General features: G+C 43.3%; 1 protein-coding gene across 1 annotated transcript in view; it reads right to left on the reverse strand.

The window, feature by feature from the left end:
• ACE2 (angiotensin converting enzyme 2) overlaps nt 1-9,427 on the reverse strand; it is a 46,036-nt gene extending 36,609 nt beyond the window's left edge. Inside the window, exon 1 of the mRNA XM_070943112.1 lies at nt 9,170-9,427. Within this exon, the coding sequence (XP_070799213.1) occupies nt 9,170-9,427 (258 nt within the window). The remainder of the gene's footprint in view (nt 1-9,169) is intronic.
• Between the last annotated feature and the right edge of the window lie 11,281 nt (nt 9,428-20,708).

Consider the following 20,708-nt stretch of genomic DNA (forward strand, 5'->3'; position numbering starts at 1 on the left):
CCGGCAGTCGCACCGCCCCTGACAGGGATTCAAACTTTCCCGCCCGGTGGCTGGCAGCCAATCCGGGCGGATGTCCTTATAAGGACATAACAGATTTCTTTTTAAAGGAAAACACTAAGATTAATGAAAGTTCTCCCCCCCCCCGGCCACCACCTGATGGTAGGTATGTTTGAAGTACATAAATGTATACATATTCTACTACCCATCGAATTCAGTAGGCAGGTTGGACATGCTCTAGGCCTGTCAGTTAAGGAATGTCAGCTGGCAGGGATCAGGGGATGTGCCTTATCTGCTGTAGCCCTGGCCCTCCCTCCAGAGATCAAGATGACCTTGATTCTGCTGGCCTTTTGTAAGGTCAGGAAGATTTGGTTGTGTTCCTGGGACTAGGGCCCTAAATGCATCAAAGGCCCTATTTCTTGGCTGTATTACCATCTATGACAATAGTTCTACTCAGCAATCCCATATATTTTTAAATATTATTTTAATTGCTTTTAATTTGTTTTTATGTTTTATATATCCTGCCCATAGTCACTTGTTATGATGGGCAGATAAAAAAAGTATATGAATAAATAAACAAACAAGTTATTCCCTTTCAGGTTAAGCAATGTTAACGGAGTATGAAATAATAATTAAAGAGTTCAAAAGTATAAGAGCCATGATGGCATAGTGGTTAGAATGCAGTATTGCAGGCTAATTCTGCTGACTGCCAGCAGTTCAATCCTGATGGGGCTCAAGGTTGACTCAGCCTTCCATCCTTCTGAGGTCGGTAAAATGAGGTCCCAGATTGTTGGGGCAATATGCTGATATTATAAACTGCTTAGAGATGGCTGTAAAGCACTATTAAGGAGAATATAAGTCTAAGTGCTATTGCTATAAGAAAATGAAATATAGCTGTACAATGGTGCATAGTCACACAATTTACTTTACTGCATTTCTTCTTCATTACTATACTGCAATTTACTATACTGCACTATACTTTGCATTTCTGTCCTTGCAAAGCATTCTTGCTTTCATTATGTCCATATGTCACTTTATATATCGTTTCTCTTCTTTTGATGAACCTATCACCTCCTTCCAACCAAGGCCATCTTGGTCTTCCTTTTCATCATGACCCCATTCACTTTTCTTTTATAGACCCGTTTTTACAGTTTAATTTTCATTCAATTTGACTTCTTTCATACCAGCCACTCACTACTATCATTCATCACCCATTCATTTTTTTAACCCTATCTCTTTTTGTTTTAGAACACACATTTAATTATCCCACTCTGACCATATAAAACTCCCTTTTATACTTCTCTTGAAAAATACAACTTTAATTTCCATATAATAATATGGGCAGATACATTCTACTATACCCAGGCATGTTTAATTCTTTTGACAAACACTCATTCTTCAAAATAGGCCACAGCAGCTTTCCACCTGCATTTACATTTTAAAATTTATCCAGATTTTTTAAATCATCATAATCATTCTACCAAGCCACACAAATTTATCTACTTACTCTAATTATAATTGTTCACTCCGCTTTTCCTGTCAAACACAATTACTTTGGAGTTTGATACTTTAATCTTTAAACTGCATATGCATTTTGTATAATATTCATGCATATCATTCAACTATAGGCTCAAGATCCAGATGGATCTCGACAGACAAACACTGGGCCCTAGCTAACAAAATGAAATTCAATGTAGAGAAAAATAAGGTTTTACACCTAGGCAAGAAATATCAAATGTACATGTACATATTAGGGGAAACCTGGCTTAATAGTAGTAACTCTGAAAGGGATCTTGGAGTCCTAGTGGACAATCATTTAAAAATGAGGCAGCAGTGTGGGGCATCAGCCAATAAAGCCAACAATCCTAGGTTGTATTAACAGAGGGATAGAATCAAGATCATGTGAAGTATTAGTACCTTTATAAAGCCTTAATAAGATCACATTTAGAATACTGCATCCAGTTTTGGTCACCATATTATTTTTAAAATGCAGATTTTGGAAAGACTGCAGAAAAGAGCTACAAAGGTGATTGGGGGTTGGAGGCTAAAACATATAAAGAATAGTTGAAGGAATTGGACTTGTCTAGTCTAGTGAAAAGAAGAATTAAGAGTGACATGATAATAGTGGTCCAATATTTGAGGGGCTGCCATAAAGAAGAGGGTGCCAACCTATTTCCCAAAGCACCAGAAGGCAAAACAAGGAACAATGGATGGAAAATAATCAAGGAGAGAAGCAACATAGAACTAAGGAGAAATTTCCTAGCAGTGAGAACAATTAACCAGTGGAATGGCTTGCCTTCAGAAGTTGTGGACGCTCCATCACTGGAAGCTTTTAAGAAGAGATTCGACAGCCACTTGTCTGGAATGGTATAGGGCAGTGATGATTAACCTTTTTGCCATTGCATGCCAAAAGCAGGGGTCATCAGGGGGGTCATGCACATGCGTGCCTTTTGTGGCTCCGTCCTCCGAGCCTATCTTATTGGAGGAAGAAGGCTCCGAACATGAAGGAGAGGAGACAGCCAGGCCTCCCTCTCCAGGACCCTCCTCTCTGGCAATGCCTCAGGTGTCTCCCGAAGGAGAAGAGATTGGCCAGGAGTCAGGTGTTTCCGAGCCGTCGGATAGTGACGAAGAAACATTGTGGTTGGACCCACGCCAGCGTCGGAGAGACAAGTGGGCGCAGCAGAAAAGGAGGCATGCCAGAGATTAAGCTGAGTCACTGGACCACACCCCACAGGCTATAAAAGGGAGTGTGGTGGCCATTTGGACTCTGTGACGGACAAAGCTAATCTCTGGCGAGGCACTTTGCACCTTCGGACACAACACCTATTTGCTGTGGATTTAATTACAAACTGGACTATTCAAACTGTGTGTATTTTTGTCTGTGTTATCGGAGTAAAAGTTCTTGGCAGGCAGCCACGGAGTTGCTGCCAAGTTCCTTATCACTGACGTTGAGTGTTTGAAGAGTTTATTTAACCCTCGGCTGGCTGGTTGGGTGTGTTCATGGTACGGGGGCAGAACAGTGCCCACACCCATAATTCAGTGTGACTTCCCACCTATGCACACGTGACCCCTGTGCTCCCCCCGCTTTTGGCACATGATGGCACAGTGGGCCTGGTAGGCCCATTTTTCGCTCTCCCCAGGCTCCAGAGTCTTTCTTGGAGCCTGAGGAGGGCGAAAACGGCCTTCCCCACTCCCCGGAGATCATCCGGAGGCTGGAAACGGCCCGTTTCTTGACTTACAGTGGGCCCAGAAGGCCCCAAAATCAGCTGGCTGGTGCGCACATGCATACTGGAGCTGAGCTAGGGCAACGCTCACGTGCCCACAGATATGGCTCCACGTGCCACCTGTGGCATGCGTGCTATAGGTTCGCCATCACGGGTATGGGGTCTCCTGCTTGTGCAGGGGGTTGGATTAGAAGACCCTCAAGGTCCTTTTCAACTCTGTTGTTCTGTATTATTATTTAATAATAATAATAATAATATTTTCAATCAACAACATGACATCATCTACATGTATAAATCAGATGCACATTTATAATTCACATCATGCTTTTCAGTAAAAAAAAAGAGAGAAAGAGAGAGAGAGGGAGAGGGAGAGGGAGAGGGAGAGGGAGAGGGAGAGAGAGAAAGAGAGAGAGAAGATGCAGACTAATTACCAGCCTTAGTTTGAATCATGCCATATGCAGCAACCCTTGATGATAGTATAGGCTGATCAGAGTGGTAAGGATCTTGGGATATATTGGCGAGGAAGCTTGGAACACAACCATAACTGGTTTTTACCCCAAGAATGTTCATGTTTTTTCTACAATAATTAGGTTTACTATTTAGGGCTTCTTTATAAGCCAATATAGTGCTCCCTGCATCTCACTAGTCCAGAGACTCATGAAGTATTGTGATGCATACTACTGGTAATGAGGAACCAAAAAGATTGTTAACAGCGATTAAGAAGTTTGTATAGATATGTAAAGTATTTTAATTGATAGTTATAAGAAGTCTGGGAATAAAACATACACAGAGCACTAGATAATATTAATGTACTCTAACACAGATTATAGTATAAAATATAAGATGAATACTCTTTCAATTTTTTGGTCCTGCATAAAATACTATTATTTCTTGGGGATATCCTACCAAGTATTAATCAGATCCAACCAAAGTCAGCTAGATACTACCTCCATCGGTAGGTCACAACTAACAACACACTAAATGTTATTAATTTAAAAAATTAATTAGATTAAATGTTAATTAAAAATTTAATGAAAATAAATCCCAACATTTAAAAAGGTATTTAGACAGTAGAAACCCCCAATTTAAAGAAAATTGTGTACAAAAAGCAACTGGACTTTCCTGATTTCATTGAACTGAAAAAGCTACTTGGATGAGAAGCAAAATGTTTTCAGTGAAAAAACCAAAAAAGTCTAGTTGCCTTTTGGGAAAAAACCTTTGAGATAAAGAAAATTATTTTAGCTATTTTTTTAGTAACTCATGATGCTGCTGTCTTAGCTTGTCTGTATGTATTTTAATTTGTAATTTGAGACCATACAATTGGTCTAGATTTCATGTCCATTATTCTGGCCAATGACCATGCTAGTTAAAGATAATGAAAACTGCCACCCAGCACATCTGGAAGGTAATGGATTGGAGAAGGTGTCTTAATGATTGCTGATATCACAGTTCTTAATAAGTTATTGTAATGGCTTGAGCACTAGAAGGAATATGCCGATATCCCTAATAGATTCAGCAAATGATAATTAGTTACCTTAAGATCAAGCAGGAAAAAATGTGTTGGCTTAACTGCTGAAATTGATAAATGTAAAATTTACATCATGATCATTTACATAATTTGAAACTTTTCATATACACATGTCATTTGGCGTCTATTTCCATAAATAGAGAATTTCTATAACAATGGAATCAAAGTGATACATTAGGTAGGTGACTGAAGTCAGCAAATATACAGGGCATTCAGAAAGTATTCAAACCCTCTTCAGTTTTGTCAATTTTGTTATGCTGCAGCCTGAGTCTACAGCAGAGGTGGGATTCACTTACCTTCCCTACCGGTTCACAAATGTGAGCGTGTGTGCACACTCTCTCGCTACGCTTGCACGCACCACCTCTGCAAATGCACACGGCCTTCTGTGCATGCGCAGTAGTCGCACATTACATCCAGCCGGGTGGAAGGAGCCTCCCTTAGTCACCGCTACCAGTTCGCACAATCTGGACAGAACCAGCTGAATCCTACCACTGGTCTAGAGTTGTTGAAATGCATTTTTTTCTCATTAATCTATACTTAGTATCCATAATGACAAAGTGAAAACAGAATTTTAGAAATGACTGTAAATTTATTAAATAGAAAAAACTGAAATATACCATTGGAATAAGTATTCAGACCCTTCACTCAGTACTTTGTTGAAGCACTTTTGGCTGCAATTACAGCATCAAGTCTTTTTGGATATGATGCAACAAGTTGTGCACATCTGAACTGGGAAATTTTCAGCCATTCTTCCTTGCAAATCCTCTCAAGCTCAGTCAGGTTGGATGTTAGACAGCCATTTTCAGATTCCTCCAGAGATGTTCAATAGGGTTCAAGTCAGGACTCTGGCTGGACCACTCTAGGACATTAAGAGATGTCCCTTAGCCACTCCTGTGTTGTCTTATCAGTGTGCTTAGGATCATTATCATGTTGGAAAGTGAACCTTGGCCCAGTCTGAGGTCCTGAACATTGTGGAACAGGTTTTCATTGAGGATATCCCTGTATTTTCCTCCATTCAGCTTTCCCTCAACCCTGACCAGTCTCCCAGTCCCTGCTGCTGAAAAACACCCCCACAGCATGATGCTGCCACCACCATGTTTCACTGTTGAGATGATATTGGGCAGGTGATGAGTGGTGCCTGGTTTTCTCCAGACATAACATTTAGAATTGTGGCTAAACAGTTCAATCTTGGTTTCATCATACCAGAAAATCTTGTTCCTTATAGTCTGATAGTCCTTCAGTATTTTCATGTGTTTTGCACTGAGAGGCTTCCATCTAGCCATAAAGCCCAGATTGGTGGAGAGCTGCAGTGGTGGTTGTCCTTCTGGAACTGTTCCATCTCCTTACAGGATCTCTTGGTCACCTCTCCTACAAAGGCCCTTCTCCTCTAATTGCTCAGTTTGACCAGGTGACCAGTTCTTGGAAGAATCCTGTGTCAAACTTCTTCCATTTGAGAATTATGGAGCCACTGTGCTCTTAGGAACCTTCAGTGCAGCAGAAATTTTATTGCAGCCTTCCCCAGATCTGTGCCTTGCAATAATCCTGTCTATGAGCTAATGCCTTCTTTGACCTAATGCCTTTTACTCTGCTACAGTATGCATTGTCAGCTCTGAGGCCTTCTATAGAGAGGTGTGCCTTTCCAAATCATGTCAATCAATTCAATTTATCACAGGTTGACTCCATTCAAGGTGCAGAAACATGTCAGCAACAATCAAGAGAAATGGAAGGCACTGGAGCTAAATATCATGTGTTTTTGCAAAGATATTTATGTCAATGTGATATTTCAGTTTTTTTCTTTTTAATAAATTTACAGACATTTCTAAAATTCTGTTTTCACTTTGTCATTATGGGGTACTGAGTGTAGATTAATGAGGAAAAATGCATTTCAACAACTGTAGACTCAGGCTGCAGCATAACAAAATTGACAAAAGTGAATACTTTCTGAATCCCCTGTATATTTGCTGACTTCGGTCACCTACTTGGTGTATCACTTTGATTAGACTCAATGGAGATGGGATTTTTAATCCCTGCAAAGAAAGAAAGAAAGGATTGATTTTAAGCAAGGAGCTAGGCTCAAAATTAAGTATCCTCACATATATACATTCATTCCAATCTGTATCTGGGCTACCATCCGCTGTTTTATTGGAATAATCAAAACGACATATGGGGCAACATATGAGAGGTAACACATGTCACCTAGTTAAGGCTCATAATTCCAATAAAAATAAAACAAAATAGCTTAAATAGACTGGAAATCTGCTTACTCAAATTTACATTTTAGGATGGATATTATAAAATTCTCAAGGTACAAAATTTAAGGCACAAGTTAGCAAAACTCATCTTTCCTCATTGGATGACTATTTCTGAGGTATGAACATCCTGTTTTTCTTCCAGCTAGTCATTAGAAATTTTTTTGTAACATTAAGAATCATTGCCCACCTTTGTTCCTCCATTTGATAAGCCTTAACTGGACTGTAACCCTGAGAAGTGTTTCCACTTCCCTCTCCCACTCAATCTGTATGCTGTCCTCAAAAAGTACTGGCAGAGCACAGCAGTAAGATTATATGCTACCAGTAGGACGGAATCAGAATAGGGCAAAGTGGAATGTCTTGACGCTCATTACACCTATAGAAAGCTAATGGGATTGCTAATATCAATAAAAATAAAAATCAGAATATGAATTTATAAATAAATAGAATAAATTATGGGTTTAGATAGAATAGCTGTAGTTCCAGTGGATTCCTTCCTTCTTCCATGATGTGACCCTCTTTCTACCTGGCATAATTAATTCATGTGAATATTCAGATATCTCAGCTTGTCTTAACATATTTTAGCAAAAGCAAAACCAGTGATCCAACTGAAGAAAAACAAATGTTTCTTCCATTCTGACTGCTGTATATCCCAACAGCACAAAGGAAAATCTCCCTCCCATCACACATTAGATTTTTAGATTAAATTAACAGAGTTGGAAGGTACCTTGTAGGTCATCTAGTTTAACCCGCTGCCCAAGCAGGAGACCCTACACCAGGGGTGTTAAACTTGAGGCCCGCAGGACAGATGCGTCACATGCTGGCCCCACCCCCCTGGTTTAGCGAAGGGGGGAAAGTCCTGATACATCATGTGACGACTCCGTGACGACGCAAGTTTGACACTCCTGCCCTACACCATTTCTGACAAATGGCAGTCCAATCTCTTCTTGAAAGCCTCCAGTGATGAAGCTCCCACAACATCTGAAGGCAAGCTGTTCCATTGGTTGATTGTTTTCACTATCAGAAAATTTCTCCTTATTTCTAGGTTGAATCTCTCCTTGATCAATTTCCATCCATTATTTATTTATTTATTTATTTATTTATTTATTTATTTATTTATTTATTTATTTATTTATTACATGTATTAATATGCCGCCATTCTCCCGAAGGACTCAGGGCGACGAACACAAGTTAAGAAACAAGTACAATAAAATCATAAATTAATCCAAATAATTAATTAATAGTAAATAATAAAACCCGGAATCAGTCTCAGCCTATTTGTTTGAAAAATTATTCCTTGTTTGGCCTTCAGGTGCCCTGGAAAATAGCTTGACCCCTTCCTCTCTATGGCAGCCCCTCAAATATTGGAACACTGCTATCATGTCTCCCCTGGTTCTTCTCTTCACTAGACAAGCCATGCCCAGTTCCTATAATCATTCTTTATACGTTAGTCTCCAGTCCCCTAATCATCCTGGTTGCTCTTCTCTGCACTTTTTCTAGAGTCTCAACATCTTTTTTATAGTGTGGTGACCAAAGCTGTTGGGATATACAGCAGTCAGAGTGGGAGAAGCATTTGTTTTTCTTCAGTTGGGTCACTGGTTTTGCTTTTGCTAAAATATGTTAAGACAAGTTAAGATATTTGAATATTCACATGAATTAATTATACCAGGTAGAAAGAGGGTCACATTGTATTGCTGTGTAAATTTTACTGAAAACAGTAGAATAAAACAAAATTAGTACAGTATGATTCTTAATTATTTTAGGGGAAATGTCAAAATTAACATTTCTAGATTGTCTCTGATTTCAGCCATGAGGGGTCAGACAAAGGCATAACAACATTTTATAATTGAAATCCTTCCATCTGTTTTACAAAATCTGGTCTAGAAAATCATGCAGTTCTATCTGAAGTAATTAATGCCTTAGTTGTTCATTTTCAGGAAACACACTTTTTTCCACATTTATTGTCAGACTGGAATTAGCCTTAAATTGTAATTCAGGTAAATCTCAGGTAGGTTTTATGATGCTGTTAAATTCAGCATATGCCATTTTAATCTATTCTACTGATACTTAGCTTTTTATTTAATTCACCATTCCATATAATTTTTAATATCCTCTTTTACATTCCCATTTATTTCTTAAATAAATAGCAAATAGTCGTCATCAGTACACACCATTACTTTGGCATTTTCTTCTGTCAGGTTGGTATTATAATTCCATGAAGCGATGGATGCATTATAATACAGATCAATTGCACGGACATCAAATTGCTTTAAAAATTCTGCAGCCTGCTGGGTTACGTCCTGGGCCACAGCCAGAACAACAAGGCTCCAAGTAAAGCAGAGCCAAGATAACATATTTCCTTTTAGGTCAAAAAATGCTGGATGGGTAAAACTCCTTGAAGAAGGCTTCCTGATCAGTACTTGTTTCATTAGTATTTATCCAGTGTTTGGCTATAGAAAAAGAGGAAGAAACCTATTCACAGGGCATTTTATAGTTTTAATCCAGCAAAGGGACAAAATCTAGAAAGGGGGGGAGGGATGTTAAAGCCAAGTAAGCAAAAGTGAATAATTAACTTCTGGAGAAAGATAATTACCTGTAAGCATTTTATGGTTTTCTTTTGAAAGGCTTTTACATAGAGTTAATATTTCCCTAGCATCCTGTCAATGATAGAGCTAGTTATCATTTGTCCTGTGACATTTTCTGAGATGAGAACTTGGAGGTTTTAAAAACAGACTTAGACAATATGATACGACTAGAAGGCCTAATGCCAAAGTTCCGGTTAGCTGCATCAAATGAATATGTGAACTTTAGCATTCCTCACCTTAGAAGAGTCAGCCATGTGACTTCCCTCGAACTATTTTTTTCCTCAGCTTCTTCTATCTTTTTCTTTAATAGTTCCACTTCTGGACATGGTCCCTTGGACCTCCTCAGACCCATACCTCCTCTTCCTTTATGAGGTCACTTTTCTGCTTTCCTTTATGAGGAAAATAAACTGAGCTAATCTACCTGTAAGTGGTGTAGCTAATCACTGTCTGTGCATCATTACTATGACTGCAAAAAACCCTTGTCTTAGTACCTTATAGTTTAGATATATAATTGTTGTTTTTGCCCAGAAAAAGTTGCTGGCTGAACCCAACTCACCCTTCCCCTCATCTTTAATAGCCTTATGCAAGCTGATAATAATCTTCCTTTCCTGGAAGGCATTTCATCTATGCATTGTTGCCTTTCTAAATGTGATTTGTTTTTACTATCCATGCTTACAGGATAAATGTCTATTTTGTATCAGAAAAGAAGGGATGCTGTTTTAAATGAAACGACTTTTGATCAGAACAGACAACAGTCTTCATTGTATGTAATTTCTCCATTGGACTGCAGTAATTCCAGTTTCCGTTAATGCCCAGTCATAAGTAACTTCTAAACTGCCCTTTTTCAGATTAGAATGTAAATTAGAAAACAAAAGGCTCTGCCTTCTTAGTAGTGGAATAATTTGTAATGTAAAGAAAAACAGAAGTCTCTTTCATTGGGGAATAAAAATATTAGGAAGCTAGAGGACAAATTTTGGCACAACTGTACCATTTACAATTATGTCCAGTTGATTTGCCCAGTGGTAATATAGCAAAATAAGTAAATAAAATAAAAAATAAAATTAGAACATTGCAAATTTAAAGAAGAAAAATGAAATAATAATTTAAAATGGTGTTGGTACCAGAGGCAGCTTCCCCCAGCTTGGTAGCCTTGAAGTTGGACTACAATTCCCAGAATTCCAGGAAAGCATAATTCTGATTCTGATGATATTGAGACATGTTAGCATTTGGCTCATTGATATTGACTATGAAGTTATCTGACATCAGAATAACAAAAGTTAGTGGCTGCGAATTCTGGGAGTTATGTCGAAATATAGTATGTGAAATGCAACAATTTTGGGAAGCTGTTAAAGCAATTTTGAAGCTGTTAAATATAAACAACATATGTAAAAATAAATTGTTTTATTGCTTAGAAATCTATTTAAATACTCATCTTGTGCAATTGATGGAAAAAAACTAAACTTTTGACCAGTGGTGGTATTCAAAAATTTTACTACCAGTCCTGTGGATGTGGCTTGTTTGGTGGGCGTGGCTTGGTGATCATGTGACTGGGTGGGCATGGCTTGTCATGTGACTGGGTGGGTGTGGCTAGGTGGTCATGTGACTAGGTGGTCATGGCTAGGTGGTCACGATCCTAGTTCCCCCTACGAGGATTCCCCCATCTGGACCTTTTGCAATCCCCCAAAGGGTCAAAGGAAACCAGATTCCATACAACTCTTAACCCTTAAGGCAAACCAAATACAAGTGGTCCTCGCTTAATGGCTGGTTGCTTAGCAAGTGTTCAAATTTACGACTGACCTTCCCAGAGCTACTTGACCTGTTTTTGGAGTTTTGACAGCCATGCACACACACATACACATATTTATGATCAGTTACAACATCCCACACAGTCATGTGACTGAGGTTTTCTATGTTTTTTGCCAGTTTCAACAATTCCTTCTGGTTTCTGGTTAAAAATGCCCATTGGGTAAAATGCACTTGTTTAACAACCACAGTGTTTGCTTAATGACCACAAGGTTCACTTAAACAGGTCTCTCTCTCTCTCTCTCTCTCTCTCTCTCTCTCTCTCTTTCTCTCTCTCTCTCTCTCTCTCTCATCTCTCTTTCTCCCTCTCTCTGTTTACCATCTCTCTCTTCCTCTCTTCCTCTCTCTCATCTCTCTTTCTCCCCCCTCTTTCTCTCTCTCATCTTTCTCCCTCTCTTTCTCTCTCTTATTCTCTCTTTCTCCATCTCTTTCTCTGTTTCTCACCTCTCTCTTTCTGCCCCCCCCCCTCTTGTGTGTGTGTGTGTGCATGTGCGCACAAGCCTGATAAGGGACAGAGCCATCACTTCCCTGGCACAGGAAGGGTTTTGAGATCGCGCTGTGGCTTTGAGCTCCAACATCACAACTGCTCCTTCCTCTTCTCCCCACTCTTGTTGCGGTCTTGCTCTCTTCTTCTTCCTCCCTCCCCCACGAGCTTGCCATTCCCCTTGCGGCACCTGCAGGGCATGAGACTTTCTGCTCTTCTCTTTCCTGAGGTGCGGGCTTTAACAGAGGGGAAGCAAAAGCAACCAAACAGTCAGCATGATTGGAAAAGTCTGCCTTCTCCGCCAATGGCTGATCTTTAATGGCATGTCAGACGGAGAAATGGAACATCCCTTGGATGTGTAGGATAAGCGGTGATGACCCCTCCCCAGCTCTACCGGTTGAGAAATCCCCAACTGTGGTAGGGACGGCTCCCCTGCCTGACTATGGCAACCCAGGAGCACCCATTGAGTGGCTGGACTGCAGACAAGCCCTAGATTGGCCCAAAGCCTGAGTCCGGTATTATAGCTGAGGAAGAGATGTCCCGCAAGCTGAGGGTCCCTACTCACCCCACGTGAGTAAGCCCGTAGAACAATTTGGCTACCTGCAAGGCATGGAGAAGGGACCGGTTCATGGAACACCGTTCCCAGTGTTGTGATCTGTGCCCTGCCAAAGGCCAGAGGATGACTGGAAGCTACTAACATCCAAATACTACTGGTGGCTTAGAGAACCGCTTACTTAGGTAAGTAGGGAAGGTGACCATCAACCATTTGGGCAGTGTGGGTGCTGACAAGAGGCCAAATAGCATGGCATCGGAGTAAAGTAATGGAAGCCATAGTAGCGTTCCTCTATGTGTGTGAGGAAGGGTGAGACCTCCCACGCTCAAATTAACCACCCACCATGTGAGTCTTGGCAAGGCCAACCACTGTTCCTGCCGGAAGGGGCACCTAAGGTAGGCTGAAACCAAACGCCAGCTCAGGCCTGGAAGACCCCTCTTCTAGAAGACGAGAGGGATGAGAGAGCCATCTGAATTTGATTGGCTGGTCTCACCTCCGTTGTTGATGACAGTCAGCACCGGGCAAGTGCTTCCCTAATGGTAGAACCCTGAAGGGGTCCCCAGGCCAACTGCCACTTACCCGTAATCATCGCCAGCCAATGGCAAGCAAGGCCCAAGGATGGGTTATTAACGAGGAAGTGGTTGATGAAGCCACAAACATTTGCACCCTGAGAATGGCTGCAGCTGAGCTCCAGCTGCGTACCTAATATCGCCAACTCCCTGATGTGAAGCCTCCTCAAATTGAGGCGTAGCCCTCCCAAGGGAACTCAGTAAGGGAGGAGGGAAAATGGTGCTGGCCGAGAGGGTGCAACAGGTCAAGTGACTGACCGTGTGCCTTGATGAATTAGCAACCTCCCTCTTGTCCGCAGTGGCTGTTTGGTGCTCGTAGGATGGCAGCGGAGTCCCTGACCACTGTATGTAGCCCCGTTCCCTGCCTGGGGATGGTGGTGCTGCCCCTCCCCCCATGGGACCATCTCTAGAGAATGGCCAGGAAGCAAGTGGTTGATGGGGAATCTGCCATCAGTTCCAAAACCACCTGTATACAGAACGGATTGTCTCCTGGGAAGTGCCTGGAGGTCATGTATGATCACAGGCAGGCCATGGCCAAGGTCCTGTAGAGAGTGGACTGAACCAGGAAAAACGAAGGGCCTGGAGGTCGATGGAACAGAGACCCTGTCAATATCCGCAGACCATGGGAAAACTGGATTGTCTCCGAAGTGGAAGATCAGCACTGACTGGAGGAAACCTGTGGCGGAGGACTATGAAAGTCTCCACAGGAGCCTGTGGTGTGGTTGCCAAGTATGGCCCGTGACACCATGTGTAGCTGTCAGATCTACTATGTTGCAGCCCTGTAGGATTCCTACGGGTGATTGATGAAGGAGTCATGCTTCAGAAGACCAGCTAAACCTGCTTCTCCACTGGGCTCGGCCCCACTACTGTGGGGGCAAAGTCGAGGTTGGAGTGACAAGATCTCCCCAAAAATTCAGAGGCACTACTTATCTGTAGTTAAGGAAGACCAAAGCTGTCAAGGCAGAAAATGTATGTGAAAGACATGCTGCCTATGCTGCCTAATGCCACCTGGTGGCCCTGAGTCAGGTTGATGAAGGGGGGACACCGGATCCTGAAGGAAATGTGACCCCACTCATGGTCTTGTCATCTCAGCCGCTGTTGTAGGCGGGCTTAGAACTCACAGCCTAACAAGTGAGTCCTGCCACTCAAGGCTGCCATGCCAGCTGAGGGAATAGTTGTATGAGAAAGGCTTGAGGAAGAGCGGAGCACTGATGACTGGTAGACAGCTACACTTAAAACTAGATCAACTTGCTACTATGAGTTACCCCCGCTCATATCCTGTTTTCCCAGAACTGTAAGCGCGGGAAACACTCCTCTGCAGTCACTACGAGGCAGACTAGCTCATAAAGAGCAACCGCTGCTTGCCTCCAATGGCGCCAGACTGCCCACCATGTTATCAGCAGGCAGATTAATTGACAAGAGACAGCTGACGGAGCAGCTACAAAAAGGTGCCAATATTCCCACCGTTTTACTTTCGAATTTAGAAAGGCTGGCTAGCTCTGTGTTTTCACCGGTATGGCTCTAATGGCGCAAATCGCCTCCACTGCGTTACACCTGAGGAAACTGGCAACCTGGCCACTGTTATCATAGTGCTGGGCGCAGCAGGTGCTTACTTCCTGATACAAGGTGGAATGGCTCTGAGGGAGCACTTCCGCCATGGCTGTAACTGCGCAGGGTGCTTTCATCGTGCTGCACTACAGTAAAAGGTAGTCTGGCTCACAAGGAGCTCCCCTGCCCAGTAGTCATAGCGCTGGGTGCGTCAGCTGCTCACTTCCGTTACAAGGCAGACCAGTTCTAAGGGAGCTCTCCCACCGTGACTGTAATGGTGCAGGGCGTTTATGTCGTGTTGTGCTCCAGCATAAAGCAGCCTAGCTTGCAAGGGGCTCTCCTGCCACAGTTAATATAGCACTGGTCGCGTCAACCGTACACTTTCAGTTACAAGGCAGACTGGCTGAAAGGGAGCTCTCCTGCCACGGCTGCAATGGTGCAGAGTGTTTACGCTGCTTTGTGATCTAGTAGAAGGCAGCCTGGCTCACAAGGAGCTCTCCTGCCACAGTTGTCATAGCGCTGGGCGCAGCAGCCACTTACCTTCAATTACAAGGCGGACTGGCTCAAAAGTAGCTCTCCTGCCACAGCTATAATGGTGCATGGCGCTTCCGCCGCGTTGTGCTCCAGTAAAAGGCAGCCTGGCTCGCAAGGAGCTCTCCTGCCATAGTTGACATAGCACTGAGCTTACTCTCTGATACAAGGCGGATTGGCTCACAAAGAGTTCTCCCGCCACGGCTATAAGGGTGCAGGGCGCTTTTGCCACTTTGCACTCCAGTAGAAGGCAGCCTGGCTCACCAGGAGCTCTCGTGCCGCCGCTCCGATGCCACTGGACATATCAACCACCTTACCTCATGAGATGGGCAGACCGGCTCGTCTGAGCTCTCCTGCCTCAGTTGCTATGGTGCTGAGTGCTGTCGCCACTGTATCTTTTGCAGGTGAGGCAGACTGGCTCAAAGAGCGCTCCTGATGCGGCAATGATTGCGCTGAGCTCTCCCATGCTTGATGAGCGGTAAGGGAGGCTTCTTGTTGTGGCTGTAATGTAGTCTAGCGCTGTTGCTGCCATCCTCCTGTGGAACAAGGCAGCCCGGCTCTCCAAGAGCACTCCTGCCACGGCTAAGATGACGCCGAACTCAGCCGCTTTCCATGTGTAAATCAGGCAGACTGCCTTGTCATGAGTGTACCTGCCGCGGCTCTTCTAGCGCAAACAGCACTCACCACAATCAGTGTGTCTGGATGAACCAGACAGTGACTGAGCCCCTTTCTTCCTTCGCAGACAATTGCCAGGGGTTACCCATGACAGGCAAGACCCCCTCCACTAAACGCGGGACTGGCAGGTGCCTCGGCTTATCATCAACCCGGCAGGAAGGAGTACCAGCAGACCGGTAGACTCCCCAATCGCTCCACTAGTGATCCCGAGCCTCAGTTGGTAAGGAAAATAAGGACTTTTCGTCAATCGGTGAAGAAAAATTCCAGGAATGGGTGAGCCTCTTTTTCTCAGTCTCAACTTGCTGGAAGACTGAGTTGAACTGGGAAGCACCCAGGCAAGGGAGGCATGACCAAGAAAAATTGACTTGGTCTCCAAGCAGAGAAGCAGAGTATTACCCAATCCTGGATGATTTTCCCCACCACAATGGAGAATTACAACTTTTCTTATCTGCCAGTATCTTTTTAACCAGTATGCTTCACCTAGTACAGTGATGGCTAACCTTTTTGCCATCACGTGCCAAAAGCAGGGGTTGCACAGGGGGGGTTGTGCGTGCGCGTGCCCATGCCCATGATGTAATGCCCCATGTGCCCCATCCCCCATACATGCACATGTGAACCCCCATCCCCCATGCCCCCCAGGGATGCACACGCAACACTCCATGCTCCCCCACCCCCATGCATGCACGTGCGACCCCCCCCCATGCTTCCATCCCCCCGTGCATGTGTGCACAACCTCCACCAGCCTGTTTTGGGCCTGGCAGGCCTCCCTGAAGCCTCCTGGGACCTAAACCATGTGTGCATGACCCCACCCACCCCTGCACATGCACACGGGACCCTCCACGTAAGCACACCCATCTCCCGCCTGTGCCCCACCCCCACACCAGAGACGCAAAATATCAGCTGGCCGGCAGGAGGCGCATGTGCATGTTTGATAGAGATGAGCTGGGTGTCGGCTCACATGCCAGCAGAGAGGGCTCCATGTGCCATCTGTGGCACGTGTGCCATAGGTTTGCTATCACGGACCTAATACATCTTTAGAGCACCAGTCCAAGACATATGGTACTGGGAACGAGGAGGTAAAAAACTGTAGCTTCTAGGAGGAATTAGATCAGGAGTGTTAAACTTGGGCCCGCGGGCCAAATGTGTCACATGCTAGCCCCACCCCCACCTGGTTTAGCAAAGGGGGAAAAAGTCCCAATACATCATGTGACGACGCGAGTTTGACACCCCTGAATTAGATCAACTTATTTATTAGGTAAAGTAAATAGATAAAGACTAAAGAATTAGTTATATCTGTTCATACAACACAGCCTGTGAATTAATTACAACTGTTTAGATTTACCCAAGCTAGCAGCCATGGTTTACAAACTACAGTGCTGGGTTTGTGTAATGCACTAAGCCACAAAGAAGCATGCCACATAGCTTAGTATAGTACTGAATTCAGTTCGGTTTAGAGTAGAGAATTAAGGAAGCTCTTTGTCACTAATTCCCACTGAAATTAAAAGTATTGATTTCTGAGTAGATTATATTGCTTTATAGCTGCAGTTGTAGCACTGGAAATTAGTCCCATCACAATAAATAAATTATCATAAATGTTTATCCTGGGACCAAGCAATTTAGCATTTACCTTAAAGATAAAAGCAATAGGCAGAATGCCTGATTCATTCATTTGCCTTCACAAATTCCAAGCACCGTTTGATGGCAAGATTTTCTACAGAGTGATCTTATACAAGAATGAGTATCATGTGTTTTCAAAGTTTGCAACATATGTATGGTTAAAGTTGAAACTCGAAACTCACTTCAACTCACTTCAAATGACATCTTTAAACTGATCAGGCCAAAATTCTCCTTTGGCAAATGTAACTCACTGGAAAATGAGGAAAGGCTTTCAATGTTACTACCCAGGAGCAAATATTGTATAAGGATTAGGATAAATTCAGATTGCATTCAGGGTATGAGAAAAGTTTTGGGGGTTTTCCCCCTGATTCCAGCATAAACACAAAATATTCCTATTTATAGATTATTAGATCCAAGGGAAAAATCATTCAGTGACTTTGTTAAAATAACTTTTACAGTATGTTGCAGATTTTAAATTCAGAAATGTTAATGATCTAGGTAAATTGAGATTAGAGTATACCTGGTGGGATCCAGAAGAAGGGCCTTCTCTGTGGTGGCCCCCTTTCTCTGGAACATCATCCCCACAGAGATTAGAATGGCCCCCACTTTAGCATTCTTCCAGAATGGTTCTGCCAGCAGACCTGGGGAACCCAGAGTGGGATGGAGCCCATTAAATGGTTTGTGTGAGGTGCTGTCGCTGGGATGGGGGATGATTTTAGTATATTAATTTATTATGTGACTTTTTTTATTAGTTTTATTGTTTTTACATGGGGTTTTATATTCTGTAGGCCGCCTTGAGTTGCCATGTGCGAATAGGCGGCAATATACATTCCCTAAATAAATAAATAAATAATTTCTGCTGCCACAACTCCCTGAAAACATCTAATTTGATCAACAGTCTAATAAACAACAGAATACTGGAAAGGGTTTTTTTTTTTTGCACTATTCTTAGCATTAAAATAATTATTACTAATTCATAACAGATTCTGCTGTTAGATTCCTTATCTATTTTCTGAGTTATTTGACCATTTCTCAGTTTTTGAACTTTAAGTGATTTAGATTCTTAATTGTGTTATAATTCACTGTTCAAAAATCCAAAATATATTATATACCCCTTTTAATATTCAACTTTGATGTATGTTCTATTATTCTATCTATATTCTATCTATTATACATTCTACTTCAGCTATTCCATTTTCATCATCCAATTGGTGCCCCTGATAAAATATGCTAAAATAAACACATTTATTTATTTATTTATTTATTTATTTATTTATTTATTTATTTAATTTGTATACCGCCCTTCTCCCAGAAGGGACTCAGGGCGGTGAACAGCCAAAATTAAAAAACATACAAATGCAAAAGTTAAGATAATTAAAAGAATTAAATCATTGGCTACCCAAATTTAAAACCCCAAATCCATAAAATTTAAAATCCCAATTAAAAAACCATTTAGGCTAGGCCGGCTTGATGAAATAAAAACGTCTTCAGGGCTTTACGGAAGGTCCGGAGGTCCGGGATCAATCGTATTCCAGGAGGCAGCTCATTCCACAGGGCGGGTGCCCCCACAGAGAAGGCTCTCCCCCTGGGGGCCGCCAGCCAACATTGCCTGACCGAGGAGGCCCTGTCTGTGAGAGCGTATTGGCCGGTGGGAGGTTATCGGTAGCAGCAGGCGGTCTCGCAAATACCCTGGCCCTAAGCCATGGAGCGCTTTAAAGATGAGAACCAACACCTTAAAGCGCACCCGGAAGACCACCGGGAGCCAATGCAGCTCGCGCAGGAGAGGTGTTACGTGGGAGCGCCACGTCGCTCCCATAATCACCCGTGCGGCCGCATTCTGCACCAGCTGGAGCCTCCGGGTGCTCCTCAGGGGGAGCCCCATGTAGAGAGTGTTACAGTAGTCCAGGCGTGACGTAACCAAGGCATGAGTGACTGTGCACAAGGAGTCCCGATCCAGAAAGGGGCGCAACTGGCGTATCAGGCGAACCTGATAAAAAGCCCCCCTGGCCACGGCCGTCATATGCTCTTCTAAAGACAGCCGTGTGTCCAGGAGGATGCCCAAGTTGCGAGCCCTCTCTGTGGGGGTCAGTGACTCGCCCCCAATAGCCAGCGATGGCACCAGCTGGCTATACCGGGACGCCGGCATCCACAGCCACTCAGTCTTGGAAGGGTTGAGCCGAAGCCTGTTCCTCCCCATCCAGACCCGCACGGCCTCCAGACACTGGGACATCTCTTCGAGGGCATCATTGGGGTGGTCTGGGGTGGAAATGTACAGCTGAGTGTCATCAGCGTACAGATGGCATCGCACCCCAAAACCACGGATGATCTCACCCAGCGGCTTCACATAAATGTTGAACAGGAGCGGCGAGAGGACCGACCCTTGCGGCACCCCGCAAGCAAGGTGCCTCGAGGTCGACCTCTGCCCCCCTGCCAACACAGACTGCGACCGGTCAGAGAGATAGGAGGAGAACCACCGCAACACGGTGCCTCCCACCCCCAGTCCCTCCAGCCGGCGCAGCATGATACCATGGTCGATGGTATCAAAAGCCGCTGAGAGGTCTAACAGGACCAAAACAGAGGAACAACCCCTGTCCCGAGCCCTCCAGAGATCATCCACCAATGCGACCAATGCCGTCTCCGTGCTGTACCCAGGCCTGAAGCCGGACTGGCACGGATCTAGATAGACGGTTTCATCCAGGAACTGTGGGAGCTGTCGCGCAACCACACTCTCCACAATTACATCTATAGGAAAAAAACATCTGCAGGACAAAAACTTAAATTACGAACCACTATAAAACTTTGCAGTAAGTTTGTACAAAGACCCTAGTGGGAGAATTGTAATAACATCTATAATAGTTTAACTGTACAGGTGTCCAAGAACACTTTGTAAATATAACCTACCATTTGTTATTTTTATCAGTTTTTAATAATTATATTTTGCTGTTGCTTTGGTGCCCATTGAGGTGAATAGAATCCTATGGTAGCAAAAGTTGGCTTGTATGTTAGAAGAAAGCAGCTCACATGTTTCCTGCTATAAAATAATAGAAAAGGTGAAGATATGACTAAATCATAATAAGGAAGCATCTATGGCCTTTCATCACTGATACATCCAAAGAACATTTAACAGTGGAAGTTTTATTAAACATTTACATGTTTTCATGAAGAACATTGCCTTGAATGAGAAACTCTTATCACTATATAAGCTCGCTTATCAAAAGAAATGCACCAAAGGGCAAAAAAACCCCAAAGTACATAATTTTCTTGTTATTGATAATCAGCAGTAAGAACCAGATAAAAAGAGGTCAGAGTCTCAGAAACAGACTGAGAAATGGCATCCATTTATGT

Source organism: Pituophis catenifer, unplaced genomic scaffold (assembly GCF_029215685.1).
Source record: "Pituophis catenifer annectens isolate HBS135680 unplaced genomic scaffold, rPitCat1.0.hap2 SCAF_4, whole genome shotgun sequence".
In the NCBI taxonomy this organism is placed as follows: domain Eukaryota; kingdom Metazoa; phylum Chordata; class Lepidosauria; order Squamata; family Colubridae; genus Pituophis; species Pituophis catenifer.